Source organism: Syngnathus leptorhynchus, chromosome 2, assembly GCF_054491065.1.
Source record: "Syngnathus leptorhynchus isolate UIUO chromosome 2, UIUO_Slep, whole genome shotgun sequence".
Lineage (NCBI taxonomy): Eukaryota > Metazoa > Chordata > Actinopteri > Syngnathiformes > Syngnathidae > Syngnathus > Syngnathus leptorhynchus.
The window spans coordinates 1,805,405-1,820,789 of record NC_141196.1 but is presented as its reverse complement, the minus strand read 5'-3'; the positions used below and the strand labels follow the sequence as shown (position 1 = coordinate 1,820,789).

General features: G+C 46.7%; 2 protein-coding genes across 13 annotated transcripts in view; both read left to right on the top strand.

Moving 5' to 3' along the window:
• The first annotated feature begins 519 nt into the window (after positions 1-519).
• zdhhc21 (zDHHC palmitoyltransferase 21) lies at positions 520-3,872 on the top strand. Of its 3 annotated transcripts, none has more exons than XM_085906471.1 (8): positions 520-584; positions 1,189-1,347; positions 1,439-1,537; positions 1,598-1,709; positions 2,034-2,172; positions 2,237-2,353; positions 2,413-2,456; positions 2,525-3,872. In XM_085906471.1, exons 2-8 carry the CDS (start codon positions 1,194-1,196, stop codon positions 2,655-2,657), a joined length of 798 nt encoding a protein of 265 aa, XP_085762597.1. In that variant the 5' UTR covers positions 520-584; positions 1,189-1,193; the 3' UTR covers positions 2,658-3,872. The 3 variants fall into 3 exon arrangements, with proteins under 3 accessions (XP_085762597.1, XP_085762595.1, XP_085762594.1); XM_085906469.1 differs by having other exon boundaries at positions 523-584; positions 1,192-1,347; XM_085906468.1 differs by lacking the exon at positions 520-584 and adding an exon at positions 608-812 and having other exon boundaries at positions 1,183-1,347.
• Positions 3,873-4,660: 788 nt separating this feature from the next.
• LOC147060013 (nuclear factor 1 B-type-like) overlaps positions 4,661-15,385 on the top strand; it is a 44,463-nt gene continuing 33,738 nt past the window's right edge. For 7 of the 10 annotated variants that reach the window (XM_085934549.1, XM_085934585.1, XM_085934568.1 and 4 more), the window contains exons 1-2: positions 5,411-5,833; positions 7,078-7,609. In XM_085934549.1, coding sequence (XP_085790675.1) covers positions 5,807-5,833; positions 7,078-7,609 — 559 coding nt within the window. In that variant the 5' untranslated portion in view covers positions 5,411-5,806. Of the gene's footprint in view, positions 5,172-5,410; positions 5,834-7,077; positions 7,610-15,385 lie in introns of those variants that run through there. The other 3 variants (XM_085934524.1, XM_085934514.1, XM_085934540.1) reach the window with 3 other exon arrangements.

Below are 15,385 nucleotides of genomic sequence, written 5' to 3'. Positions count from 1 at the left end.
ATGATGACACACTGTTGTTTATTTTATTTCAATTTTTGAGTTTTTAAAGTCCGTTTTTCTTTCACACTTGATCATTGTATTAAGGTGCTGGGTATCGTATTCTAATGATTATTCTGGCTGTTGCTGTTATATTATCACTTTCAGGGTTTTTTTGATTTTTATCTCTCATTATTTTTGTTTTGTTTTAACCTTGCTGTAATTTACGTTGATTTTCAAAAAAAGTTGTTGAGCGAACTGTAACTGTTGTGGTGGGTTGGGGGAGGGTCGGGGGAATCCTCAGCTTCTGAAATGTATGTTTTTTTTTGTGCAAAAATGAAATGATGAAAACTTAACAATGATAGTAATAAAACAATGATATGATGATCACGTGGCCCCGAAGTCCATCGTCTCCCATTTATTTATAAGCATTTCTTCAATGACCTCTACCAACGAAGGCTTTTCTTAATCTCTTTTTTTTTTTTTTTTTTTAAGTAACCAGAAGTGTGCTTTTATTTTGTACCGACACTTCCTGCCCAGCCCATGGAGACTTGAACGCGGAAGTATTGACGAAGCCACCTGCTCCCGGTCGGACGATAAGGAAAAACGTACGTTTGATTTATATTTATAAATGACTTTGGAATTTCTGTTACTAAGCGGGCACCGTCGAAGAAAAAAAAATAATAATAATAATAATATATTATTCCCCCGAACCCATTGGGGTTGTTACGAGATAATAATATATGCTAGCTAGTGTCTATCCCCAAAACTCATGTTTATGAAAAATGGTATTCGTTCTATCCTGTGCGACGTATTGTTTATATTTACACTTTCAAGTAAGTGAAGCTCGTATCTCATCTGCAGTGTTTGAAATAAAATCACAAAAACGAATTTATTAATTGAAAACCTGTATATTAAAAAAATCAAATCATTTACTACAATTACCTGTAACATAAACGTAATTATTTGAAATTGAATTTCAAAACATATTGACTACTCTTTAAAACCTGTCATTAAAACGCGTTAACAAGTAAAGGGAAGACAAAAACCAAAAAAAGCAGAACGGGATTCCTGACAGTTTCAGCCAACACAAATCCCACATTTTCCATTGACACTCATCTTGAGTATCTTCATTGAAGTGTCTTGAGTGCATGGTGCCATTGACCTCCTCCTCTTTTGCACGACCTCATCCTTGTCTCCCTGGAGGTGCAGCAGCCATGAAACTCAGACTGCACTTTGTGGTCGACCCCGCGGGCTGGCTATGCGTGAGCGCCATCTTTGGGATCTGGCTCTACAACTCCATTTTTGTTCCCAAGCTGGTTCTGCTGCCGCACTACAGAGAAGGCCACATTTCCTGGGCTGTGGTCATTTGTAAGGACTACCCAATCCCATCAAGGGAAACGGTCACTCACTCTTGCTATTTTGATATATCATGAGAAAAAAGATGGGGTGTTTTCTTCAGGTTATTATGCTGCGTCAGCACTGTGCTTTTTAGCCCTGTTCAGGGCGTCCACGGCGGATCCTGGTCATCTTCCTACCAACCCCCATATACCTCACTCTGGTATGTAAACAGCATATATGGGTTGAAGTTGGGACACCTTATTTGCCTCCTTTGTTTCAGAGCGAGAGCACTGGGAACTGTGCAACAAGTGCAACCTAATGAGGCCCAAAAGGACCCATCACTGCAGTCGTTGTGGCCACTGCGTGCGGAGGATGGACCACCATTGTCCCTGGTAACGAGCAGCAACCATTTTGATCGCGATGCCATTTACGGGAGCTCCGATCCCATCGTCGAGCTCGAGCGAGCAACCAAAGCCTGGCTGTGTTGAGGTTCCTGCATAGTAGAGGCGGCAAATACAATGAAAACGGCAGGAGCCCCAAGATTGAACCTTGTGGAACTACAAACAATAGTACTAATATTTGTGTTCATAAGGCAAGCATTTGGTGATTATAGCTGTTTTATTGGGATTCACTTTTTTTGTTGTTTTTTTTGTAAGCGTATAATGCTTTGTTTACTTCTTCATTTATTTGACAGTGTCGGGCTTTGTTTTTCCCAGGATCAATAATTGTGTGGGGGAAGACAACCACTGGCTGTTTCTGCAGCTCTGCTTCTACACACAAGTCCTCAGTGCTTTTACTCTGGTGCTGGACTTCTGCCAGTACTATTACTTCCAACCTCTCACGCACCTTGACCAGGTACTCCTTTTGCTGACATTGCCCGGCGACACCGATTGACTGTTTTTTTTTTTTTGCCGCCCAGGAGAAGTTCACGACGCGGCACGAGCTGGCTCTGTTGCGGGCTTCTGCGCTCATGGGCCTGGTCATGTTCTGCGGCATGTCGGGCTTATTTCATTCGCAGATTGTCGGCATCCTTTCGGTGAGCACTTGAGCGCGGTGCAGAACTTGTACCGTTTCATACCTGAGTCTCTGTGACAGGATACCACCACCATCGAGAAGATGACTCAGTTCTCCAGTGAAACGTAAGGCCCGCGGGATGTTCGATTGCTTTTCTTTCTCTCTCCTGACTTGCTTTGTTTTGTCACCGCAGTCACGGCCTGAGGAGATCGTGGAAGTGGGCCCTGGCCGAGGTGTGCGGAACCCACTGGAAGGCGCTGTGGTTCGTGCCGCTCCGAAGCCGGCGGGCGCTCCAAGCCGGCGGCCTCTTTGAAGCCCACGTGTAGCTCAAGTCGTGGTTCTGAATGATCGCAAACCCTCTCAGGTTGATTTGGGTATTACACCCACCCACCCACGCACACAGACTGCTCCATTAACGATTGGACCGACCCGGGAAGTTGAACCTAACTTTTCCAATTGTTCCGATTTTTTAGCCAAATGGGGTTGTTTTAAACCAACCAGCATTTTGAAGGGTGTACATACCTTCTACGCATGATTTGCCAAAAATATTTATAGTTATATTTTTTTGCAGTGGGTTATCTATCGTAGGCAATATTATGCACTGGTACACACTTGAATTTTTCTTAATCATATATTTCTTCCAAAATGTCATACCAGCTCGGGTGTTTACATGACTGTTTAATCGGGTTTGAAGTTTTTTTTTTTTTTTTAATGTATGTATTTTATGATGGCTTGTGACAGTTTGTGTTTGCATAACACTGGATCTGTTTTTGTACTCAAGTGTAAATATTTTAGATTTTTTTTTGGTTTGTTTTTCTTTCAAATCAATTTTTTTCCACAATAACTCGACCCCCTTTTTTTTCCTCCTTTCCCCTTTTTTTTTATGTTGTTTTTTTTTACCCTCTTTTTCTCCTTTTTAAACCTCGCAGGTTGACACTGAAGATGGTCATGAAAAAAGTCAAAGAAGGAGATATGATCGAATGTCGTTTGTCAATGCCCAGGCTTGCTTTTTTTGCACTGTGTTCCAAATTGTGAAGCGAGGGCGTTTATTTTGTTCATTTTACCCCCCGAGTCGTCCGGGCGACGACAGCAGTATTTCACTCAAATTTGGAACACGGTTGTGTTTTATTTGCTTGTGTCTTCTCTACAAAAAGAGCAACGTTGCCATTAAAAAAAAAAAAAGTGGATTTCCAGTTCTTGAAGCGTTTTTGCCCAAATAGCAAGGCAATAAATGACGATGCATCAAGATCTTCCGACTTGACCGTCCAGGATGTTTCCGGTGGCTTTCGGATCCTAAGTCGGATCCATTGTCCTGGGAAGCTCTTCGAGTCTGGTGAGGCGTTGCGTAACGTGCACGGCCGTGACCTTAACTGACGTGCCTTCACACACACAACAAAGAGTTTTGTACTCCCATCGCCCAGAATGACCGCACCGACAAGTTGAACTCTCAATAATCCCTTGTTAGATCCAGGTCAAGATAACATCAATGAAAACTCTCGTGGCCGCACATCCTGATTTATGTCAAAATAAAATCAGCCTGAATGAGGATCTTATTCTTGCCCGTTCATCTGACTATTCAGGATCAGCCTCACCCTCCTTAGGTATTTGGCTGCAGCCGACTTCCGAGCTGCTTTGCTTGTGAAATTCTGGGGCATTTGGAGCTGTTCTACTCATCGGTCGGTTGCCTTCAAGTAGTTGAATTCCTTCCATTGGGATTATTTGACCTCACCTAGATCATTTGCCCACACAACTGCTCTCGGTGGTTGAGAGCTGCTCGGAAGTGAGGCAGGGATCTTGTGAAAACTTCCCCAGAAAGTGTGAGGCAATTAGTTGACAAATTGCACCTCCAAACTGCACTAACGACTGAGAGCATGGTCCTTCCTTGTATTGTAAATGTGTAGCCTCACTCCAACTTGTTCACGTGACTCGTCACTACAGTACTGCATGTTTATTTTGATGATACGTGGACTCGTTGGTTAGCAAGTCTGACTCAGTCGTAAGGTTTTGTTCTCCCTGGTTATCTACCAAGATGTGCCCTGTGATTATTTGTCTGGTGAGCGGGTGTGCGATGTCTTTCACTCAAACTCGGCTCACCAGCGAGCCTCAAAAGCACAAAACATACCATGACTGAAGCGGCTACTGGCAGTTATGACTTTAGCCGCTCGAGGGCGCCATACCCACGTTTTCTTGGCTACAATGTGGGCACGTCACACGACCGGAAGTAGGTGGCCTAAAGTGGGCGAAGGCCAGCCAATCGTGTGCCGGAATGTCAAACCTCATGGGAAAACATTTCCGCGTTAAGAAAGGTAGGATCAACCAGTTCGGGAAGGTTATTTTCAAAATAAGGTACAAAAAGTAGTGTTTAATGTTGTGACGTTTTATATTGAGCACGGTGTAAAAAGCCTTCAAAAGTGGGTTAAAATGCACTTTACAATGAGCGAAAGGGTGCGTTTTCGTGTGTGGGCCACTTCACGATCGAGGCTCTGCCAAAATTTTACCTTGACAGCGCTGAGCGTGCGGAAACTACATTAGAGTTATTTTAGCGGTGCGGTGCGGGGCTGGCGGCCAGGCTGGCCACACAGTGAAAGTGAAGGCGGGGACGACAAGCCAAACCGGGCCTCCCCTATTTGGATCAACTTCACTGAACAAAAAAAAAAAAAGAATCCTTGGAAGAGGAAGGAAGAGGAGCATAAAAGGGGGGAAGGGGACGCGAGGTGCTCCCGACGTATTTCCTTCCCACTTTTTTTCACGCCCCCCCCCCCCGCTCCGTTAAAGTTGACAAATGCGAGTGTATCTTTGACTTCCAAGCTTCCGTTAACCTAATGCAGTACAGTGCAATGGTACGTGACATTCCATATTACTACTTTAATTGTCAGTGGTGTTATTATGTTTGCAAAATGAAAGCACATTTGAATGGGTGAAATCTGCGTTGCTCGTTAACTCACTTTGCCCCCCCCTCGGTCCAAAGTACAAGAATCGCTTTTTCCCCCTGCAGACAATGTGCTCTGTGGATGGTTGGAAGGAAAGGAGGAGGAGGAGGAGGAGGAGGCAGTGGGTGGGAGGGTCGAAAGGAGGGGTGTGAGCATGTAATTACGTGGGTTCAAAAAAAAAAAAAAAGTTGGTCTGATTTGCTAGAATCGCGCACGCAGGAACGAAGGTGCGCCACATATGAAGCAGTGCGAGCTCAGGGCGCAACATCACGCGCGCACACACACACACGCGCGTGAAAAAAACACACACACACATACACGCTGCAGCTCCACTTTGACGTCTGCTGCATTTGTTGCTTTTTTTTTTTCTTCCACCCCGTTCCGACAATCTTTCGGACAAAGTTGATGGATTTTCTCCGAGGGTTTCTTCTGGCTTGCTGCGGATGAGTACGGCTCGCGGTGCGGGAATGGCGCGATAAAAGTCACCAGCAACTCTTTTCCCCCCTTCTTCTCCCCCGCTCACTTTGCTGTGCAGCCGACTCGTCATGTATTCTCCAATTTGTCTTACTCAGGTACGTATCGACTTAAAAAAAAAAAAATAATCTGTCAAAAATGTCTGCTGGTTCTCTGTGAAAGTGTATTTAAAAAAAAAAAAAAAAAGTGCCGTCCGCTAATAAGGTGCCAAGTGTTTCTAAATGTATATATATATATGTTTTTTTTAATTTATTGACGGACGCCCCCCTCCCTCCTCGTGTGTGGAGATAAAGCCACTTTCACCGAGGAGATGAGGTTCCCGATAAGGTCCAACGAGACTGACTTTAACTGTTTATATTTTACTTGGCATTAAGTAAGTGATTGACTGAGATGTGGTTTAAGTTGTGCTTAAGAGGATTGTGCTTTTTATGGCCCCGGTTTGAAGTACGGTGCCCCCACCCTTTCCCCTCTCACCGCTCGCTCCAGCAATTTGTCCGTACAGGATTTGTCATAAAAAAAAATGATGTAGGGAAAATTGCAATTTAACACTATTGTTTTGTTTAAATAGAAAAAAAAGGGGAAAAGATTCAAGTCACTTTGCATTTTGGCAAGCAAGTACAAATGGCTTATTTAGTCAACTTTGTTCAAATAAAACAAAATATATATATTTTTTATTTTAACACAAGTGCAGTTAAAAATAATGGTGTAATTTGTGATTTAAAAAACAAAACAAAAACACCCAATCTTCCTAATAAGTCGGCGGTTGCTGTGTGAGACAAACATTCAACGACTGGCACTTGGATTAGCATTTGGATTATTATTATTATTATTACTATTATTATTATTTTACAGTACATAATTACATAAAAAGTGAGATGGTGGCTTAGTCGTTTTTTTGCAGCATTTTCAATTCTCGATTTCTCCAAAACATTTTCAAATTGTTTTGCGTACGACGAGAGAGCAGCCCCGTTTATATGTCAATTTATTGACGCGCCGGAAAAACTTTGACCCGAGGTATGTGCTTCCAAATATTTTGCCAAGGTCGCCTTTTGTGGACATGAGACAAAAAGCCGAGTGGGCGGGCGAGCCTCTGAAGTTGAACGACTTGTTTTCTTTTAAGGTGGAACTTTTGAAATTGTTCAATTTATTTGGGACACCGCATTTTCTATTTATGGAAGTCAACATTTGTATTTTTGCCATTCCCACAAGGGCTGGTGGAAATGCGTGCATGGTGATGCAAGTTAAGGCTCCGCTTTTCATTTTCATGTTTCAAAGCTTCACGATCGAATATTTTTATCTGGCGTCCTTGAACTGACGTCTCGGGTGTCCCCCTCCCGCGCAGGATGAGTTCCATCCCTTCATCGAGGCCCTCCTGCCGCACGTCCGCGCCATCGCCTACACGTGGTTCAACCTGCAGGCCAGGAAGCGCAAGTACTTCAAGAAGCACGAGAAGCGGATGTCCAAGGACGAGGAACGTGCCGTCAAGGACGAGCTCCTCGGCGAGAAGGCCGAGGTCAAGCAGAAGTGGGCCTCGCGGCTGCTGGCCAAGCTACGCAAGGACATCCGGCAGGAGTACCGCGAGGACTTTGTGCTGAGCGTGACGGGCAAGAAGCACCCGTGCTGCGTGCTCTCCAACCCGGACCAGAAGGGCAAGATCCGCCGCATCGACTGCTTGCGGCAAGCCGACAAAGTCTGGCGCCTGGACCTGGTCATGGTCATCCTCTTCAAAGGCATCCCCCTGGAAAGTACGGATGGCGAGCGCCTGGTCAAGTCGCCGCATTGCACCAACCCAGCACTTTGCGTCCAGCCGCACCACATCACCGTCTCCGTCAAGGAGCTGGACTTGTTCCTCGCCTACTATGTCCAGGATCAAGGTAGGAACTCGCTTTGGGTCTCATGGTGTTTGTCTTGGGGGGGGCTTCATTTAGAGCAAAAGCGTCAAAGTCACTTTTGTCGCGGGCCGCATTGTTGTCATCGCTTCCATCGTGACTGTCGAGAAAAGGTCGTTTTGTAAAAATGATTGAAATATTTTCAAAAGATGAATGGTCATAAAAAAAAAAGAAACTGCTAGCAATTTCCTCGATTTTGCAAAAGCGGAGACAATTTGTCATTTTAGTATTGACACGTGAAGTGGATGCACTATTTGTCTGGCGGGCTTGGTAAAATGATGTGGGGGGGGGGGGCCGTATCTAGCCCCCGGGCTTTTGAGTTGAACACCTATGATTTCGAGAACATGCCCATCGTTTCCATCTTATACGTTGGCAATACATCAAGAAGGAAAAAAAAAAAAAAAGTGAAGGTGTAGTCCCCTTTTTTGGGTGCTCGATAGATGAAAATGACAAAGTTGATCTCCTTCGCCCAATGCCGATGGTCTGAAAATGACCAGATCCAAATTTTTGACCAGATTGGCGTTTTTGAATGGAGCAAGTGAATGAGGCGGCAAATGTCATTTGAAGAGATGCCCTCAACACTTGGTAGTGAGAATATTGAGATGAATTTGTATGTTGGAATTGATCAAATCCACATTTGATATTTCCTGAAAGTATTACACGCTACACTTTTTCCCGCTTTTTATTTTATTAATTTTTTTGCCTGATGGCCCGTTCTATTCCGACAATGCTTGAGGCTTTTGGGACAGCGTGGTTTCAAAAAAAAAAACAACAACCAAAAAACGGTTGCGAGGCTTTGTCATCGTGGCCAAAGACCCGTCCGGCGCCATTTTGTGTTTTGACTCGTAGCGGGCAAAGCAGAAGGCAGAGTGCGCCCGCAAGAACGGTTGCCACTGGCACCGAGTTGGCATCGAAGCCTCCTTTGTGTCTTTTGTGGGCCGATGCCAGCCAGCCAGCCAGCCAGGCGGCCAGGCGGCGGCGCTTTCTCATTTTGCGCTTTGCATCTGCGCAAGGTCCCACTTGAAGAAGCAAAGCTCTCTTTTTTTTTGCTCACTAACTCAAATGATGTGCACTTTACTGCATTATTGACCTGTTAGACAGGAAAAAAAAGGACCTCAGCATTTTGGATTTGTCAATTGGAGGAGAATTTGCGATAGAACCTGAACCGTGTAAAGAATTTTGCAGAATGTGCATATGGAAGCTAGAAATTGGACGATGAATTCTCCAGATGATGGTCGATGTGGTCGTTTTATTTTAAAAGCCGCGTGTGGAATTTGGGGAATATGCTGATGTTGAGTAGATGTTGTTTGCTGACCTGACCTGAACACAATTGTTGGTCGAAACACGTGGCGCTCGCTCCATCTTTAGGGCCCGGCCATGTTGTTTGTTAGCGTGCGCTGCGGCACCATTTTCTTTAGCGCCGTGCCAAGGAGGCGGGCGGGCGGGCGGGTGGGCGAGCTGCCTACCAAAGCGGCAGGCCGTTGGAGGTTTTCCGAGGTTGCCATCCAAGCTTCTTTGTCGGCCCAAACGTGTCTTTGATTCGTGGCGATGCATTTTTTTTTTCCCCACTCCTTCTCGTTGTGGCATTCGTCGGCATCTTGTGCGGAAACGCCAATATGCCGTTTTCGTCCAGGCCACCGTGTTCCAGCTTTATTCTTTCAGAGAAGAGGCTACACGGGTGGACCCCGTGCATGGCGCACTGGGGAGAGGGAGGGGATGGGGGGGGGCGGGGGTTGCCATGATGTGTTGCGTGCCATTCATTGTGCCAACTGGCAGCTTCAATGCAGGCTTCTCTCTCACACACACACACACACACACACACACACACACACACACACACACACACACACACACACACACACAGCAATAATTGCTAACACAATTCTCTGAGCGTGAACTCCAGCCTATCACAGAGGATACGACACGTTCCAGACGCACCTGCAACTTTTTTTAAAAAAAAGAAAAAATTGCAATATGGACACCGTTATTAAAAACAAAAATATGCGTCAGCAAAAATGTCAGGCGGACGCTGCCGTAAAACATCACCACCTCCCTCCTGCTTTGCGGAAACGGACGGATCGTTTGCGCACGCCTAGCGCCGGCTAACCAGACCCGGGCTTAACCTTTGGCCCCCGGGGGCCGTGACCCTTGCAAAGAGACACGGCGAGGTGTTTTGTGAAGTTTAATTGAGCACACACACAAAAAAAAAGTGGCGCATGATTGAAGTTGATACCCGCAGTGGTGAAAACCGCAAGCCCAAAACCCGCGCGTCCCAATTTCGGTGCACGCCAAGCTAGCGGCCCGCCAAGCTAGCGGCCTGCCAAGCTAGCATCCTTTGGTGTTTCTTTTTGCCGAAACGGATGTTGCCAACGTTCGGAACGCAAGGAACGAGACATTAAAGTCGGAAGCTCCGGGTCGTGGGGGACTCGAGGCGTAGAGAAAAGCTTTTGCGAGTGAACCGCGCAACCCTGCGCTCGCTCGCTCGCTCGCTAGCTCGACTTCCTTATTAGTATGCAAGGGAGCCTGCGGTGTGCGGCCACCTCGGTCTCGGAGCCGTAACCTATCGAACACGTTCCCTCAATGTAATCCACTTAGAAGGCCTTCCCAGCTCGGGCGCTTGCCTTATTGATTTCCGCTTCCCACTCGATGTCTTGCCAATCTCTTTTGCTCTTAACCCAGGAGCTATTTTAGTTTTCTTTCTTGCATGCGCTCTCCTCGGCCGCCTTTCATTGGCGGATGCTTGTGATCTTGTGCTCTTTTGTCAAACGCCATCCCCGGTTGCGGCGCGGCTCGCTGTGCGGCTTGTGTTATTAGCGGCGGGGTTTTGCTCCGGCAAATACCTCCAGGCTTAAATGGGCCCTTTCTCTCGCTCTTCCTCTGCTGTGTACATAAACCTCCATGGAAACCAGGCAGCTCGAGCAGAGGCCGCCGAGAAATGTGGGTGCTCTTTTTTTTTTTTTTCCCTCACCCTGGAAAATTTACAAGTCCTCCTTTTCCTCGACAACCCCGTGTTTAATTTGCGCGTGCACAAACGCCGTACGTGGCTTCTGACATTATGCTGAAAAGGCTTTTCCCGTCTGCTTCAGCCGGAGACGCCGCTCGCCCCTTTTTGCAGATTGTGTCAGGAGTCCACGGTTAAGATCTCAACTAGCCCGCACTTTCCCAGGCTTTCGGGGAGGACCTCGAATGCATTTGAAATCCCCCCGAGGCCACTTGACTGGAGCCCTCCCCCCCCCCGTGTCTGCCGGCCCGCCCAAATGAAGACAAATGGCCACATTCACCCCTAACCCAGGCATTAGACTGTACCTCACTGTCCTGCGTACAAAGGCTCTCCCTGCACCCCCTCGCCGTCATCTCTCCCGAGGCGGGGGTGATGTTTGCCCCCAATCGGGGCCGGCAGAAGTTCTGGCGTTCCGTTCTGAGCTAGAAGTACTGACACTGAAACTCCAGTACGACTTGACACGGGACTTGGTCTACCCGACTGAGCGTGACTCTCCGGAATTTCCGCCGCGGGAACGTAGAGCTCGAAACTGGAAGGGCGCTGTTAGAAAAACACCCTCGAGGAGTCCTTTTGGGCAACCAATGAAGGGAAGAAAAATGGCAAGGGGTAAGTTGAGTAGGTGGGGGAACTTTAGGCAGGGACAGACAGGCAGAGTGGTTGCCCAGGAGACCCTGACTTCTCTGTGCCCCCCCCCCATCACCACCCTCCCCGCTTTGTCCCATCAAAGTCCTTTCAGTGCAGACAGGGTCGATCATTGGCCCAGAGTGATGGTTGTCTCGTCTTTTGTGCGCCGACCCTACAGTGCGGCCCGTCACCGCGACAACTCGACAACGCCCGAATGGAACAGAATCACAAATGTAGTTTGGGCGGGCTGCTTTTTTTTTTGCATATTGGAAACCCGGTGGGTTTTTTTTGAAGCCACGCAACTCCTCGGCATCTGTTTCTCGCCAGGCCGCAAATGTGAAAGTGTGAGCGCAATAAAAAGCGCGTTCCGCATTTACCCGGTCGGCTTTGTAATTAGGCTTGCGACATGTGCGCCAGCGGCCCTGCACCCAACAATTTCTGCAAAAGAAACACGCTGCTCCGTACCAGGCTTAACATAACGGACTTCCTTGACTCCCATTTCTTTCGTCATTTGCCACTCGGGGCATTTATCAGCAAATAGCTTAGCCTAGCAGTGTACGCTACTCCCTCAGTCAGTCCACTGTTATTTATATATAGAATTGGGTTTTGTTTTTTTCCCCAAAAGCGATTGCGGTCACAATAGGCGTCCACCGACGAGGCGAGGAGCTCCCGTCCCCCGCTGGCGCTCCCTCAGGTGGCATCCCGGCTGGACCTTTTCCCTCCGAACCTCTGGCTGTAAATGGAGCTTGCCATGTGTGTCTTGTTAAGGGCGGTTATGACAAATGGCAGCAGCTGTACAAACTAATCCCTGTGTAGCTTTCACACATGGCGCCCAATTAACAATGGACCAATGTGGGGCCCTAATCCACGGCGCAGCCAGGCTCTGGTCCTGTTTGCCGAGCCAACGCCGCCCCGGGAGACTCCCCCCTGGCTCGATTCAGATGTGCGGCGGATCTTTAGCATCAAACTTTTTAGGTCCAGAAAATGTTCCAAGTTCCCCCCGTTTTTTTACACCACAATTCTCGTCTTGAGCCTTTTGCGATCGGTCGGCTTTAAATCACGTGCACGCTTTCAGTCCGTCGTTGCCAACTAGTCCAAATGCTTCCACTGAGCTCACGTGCGGGGAAAAAAAAAAAAACGTGTTGATGGCAGACGAAGCTGAGGCATACTACTTGATGAGCAAAATGCCCAAAAAACAACAACAACTCACAAATGCCAAAACAATCTAAGAGAAAAAAAAAAAACAACAACCCACAAAGGCGTTATGCAAAGACGATGAAGCTCTTTTGTTATGATTCGGTTTGTCCTCATCCACTATGCTGCGGACATTAAAATGGATGAAGTCAACGGTGAAGCTATTGATCGGTTGCAGGCAGATGCACTTTTCTTAATGTATTCGACGCAGCCAGCCGACTGATTAGATGGAAGGGAGCAGCGTAGGGGCCAGATGTATGCATACGCTGCAGTATATAGAGGACCTCACAAGGGCACTGAGCGGGCCTCGGTTGTCACGTGCGCTGCCTCGGTTACTCCCGTGCATCGTGCCTTCGACGTTTTTACCAACAGAGAGGAACAAATTAGCTTCATGTTAACATATCATGTCAAACGCCGTAGACTAGCGAATAAAAATGAGCATCGATGTCAAAGTGATTATTCACCTTCAAACTGTCGCTTTAAGAAACAGAACCCATGTCAGAGAGGAACAAACTAGCTTCATGTTAACATATCATGTCAAACGCCATAGACTGGCTAATGAAAATTAGCATTGATTCAAACAACTGTCGCTTTAAGACACAGCGACAATTTGTTGCTGGCATAGCGTGATGGAAAAGACTAGCTTCCCGCTAACACAGAACTTGAAACGGCATGGAGTGGCTAAAGGAAATTAGCATCGATGTCACGGTGCTCGCAAACCTTCGAACGACGCTCGCAAGAGCGCCAGAGCGGTCGACGTTAATGAATAGCGCGCGTGTGTTTATGCTAACCGTCGTTCGGGAAGAGCAACATTGTTTGTCTTCGGCGGTTGAACTTTCTCCCCCTTCGACGCCGTCTCTGTCGTACGCGGCAAACGCAGCTCGTACAAAGCTGGCCCTGTTTGAGAGCGCGAGGGGGCCCGAAACAAAACCAACGCTTTCCCCCTATTATGGCAATCAAAGCAATTTTATCTGTGATCAACATATTCTCACCCTGAGAGAGAGAGAGAGCGAGCGAGCGAGTGCAGAAGAATGCCCCATTGACTGATGCCGCCATCCTCCCTCCCCTTCTGCCCGTCTTCTGTACGTCTCAATACTTTGAGGGTCTGGGAGAGGGTTTGGGGAGGGGGGGCGAGGGCCGCATGCGTATGAGCCCGCCTGCATTGTTCAAGTAGCGAGCGTGTGCTCCCATGCTGGCAGCGCAAGGGTGGCGGGCCTGAAAAGACACAGCCGTCACCTGCCAGACTGCTGGAATGTTAATGCCGTGCCTCTGATAATTGGATTGCGGGCACACACCGTCTATGAGGAATGGCCGGCTACTTTCCATCGTATTGTTCGCCTCAGTCGCTCTCGCTCTCAATAGGGCTCGTCTATGTTTAGACAAGCACTCACGTCTCAATAAAGACTGTTTACTGTGTGTGTGTGTGAGAGACATAGAACCAGAGCGTGTGTCTGGCCAGCGTGCATATCCGTACAGCGTGCGCAAATACGGTGACGTTGTTCTCCCGGAAAAAGTTGTCTCTATCGTTGGACGAAAAAGTGCGGGCAAAGGTGTAGTAGAGTCAGGCAGGCCGGGCGGGAGCCGTGACGCAGCGTTTTCCCCGCCGCTGGCCTCCCGCGCTATTTCCAAGCGGGCTCCAGCCAGCCACTTGAGCGCTGACCTAAATTCTTGGTGCTCACCTCACAAGACCCTTTTGCCGTCCTCCATCCAAATGTTTTTTTTTTTTTTTTCCACGACGCTTAGACGACCCCCCCCCCCCTCCTCCCTCCTGTACGCCATAAGCGTATGCTTTGTTTGCCTTCGAGTGTGTAAGCTGCGCAGCTCTGTAAAACAGCAGCAAAAGAAAGCAGCTGTAATCCTGCTGAGCCTCCCGGCCAGAAACAATGACAGACCGTTTTGTTTTTCTTTGGCTTTTGGCTTTTGGCACAGCGACTTGTTCTGCGGTTAGATAAACAGTCCGTAATTGCGTTTCATCGGCGTTAAAAGTTACGCTGCTTGGAAGTTGTTTACCAAACAACTGGGTCGCCTCTCGCGTGAGCCAATGCGAGCCACGTCATTTGTCATTTAAGCTTAGAAAAGGGGCACGGTATTAACATTTGAATGATTCAATGAAACAATTATTGAGTTTGAAATATGGCTCAATCAAACGCCATATTTCAAACTCAATAGTAACACGCAACGACAAAAAAAAATTGCAAAAAGAAAGAGCTTTCTTTGTGTCAAATGTCCGCAGTATAGCGCCAACTACTGCAGCGGAGGACTTACTCAGTGGCGCATTTTGTTGGCCTCAAGTATCAATGGCTGGTACACTAACCGATACCTTAAGATTGGGCTAGTATCGACCCGCTAATAACACCTGCTATACTACCAGCCCATCCCCAATGAAATTATTCATAATGAATACGATATGAACACATTTGATGTTATAAATAATAATGATAAAAATAATAACACATACCGTATTATCCCGAATATAAAACGAGTTTTTTTTTTCATTGAAATAAAAATGACAATTACATTCGTGGGTCTAGACAAAGGCTTTTTACAAACTTGTGTCTTGAAAAAGAGGGGGTCGTCTTATCATCGGGGTCGTCTTATATTCGGGCCAATACGGTAATAATGTTATTAGACGTAACATGTTCTTACTTTATTTGTAGGGAGGGGGGGGGGGGCGGATCCAATTCTACAGATAAAAAAAATGTAATGAATTGTTTTAGAAACATTTATTGAAATGAGATTTAAACTAACCTCTTTGCATGGACATGAGGTTAATATAATGTATTTGATTTTCATTTTATTAAGCAATTGTTTGATTAATATTTTTTAAAACGAATGTACTTCACCCACGCATTTTGCATGCAAAATATTTTAAAAAGAATTAAATGCATTTATTATTCAACAGTTCTTTGTTTATAAAAAAATATATATATATTATAAATGAG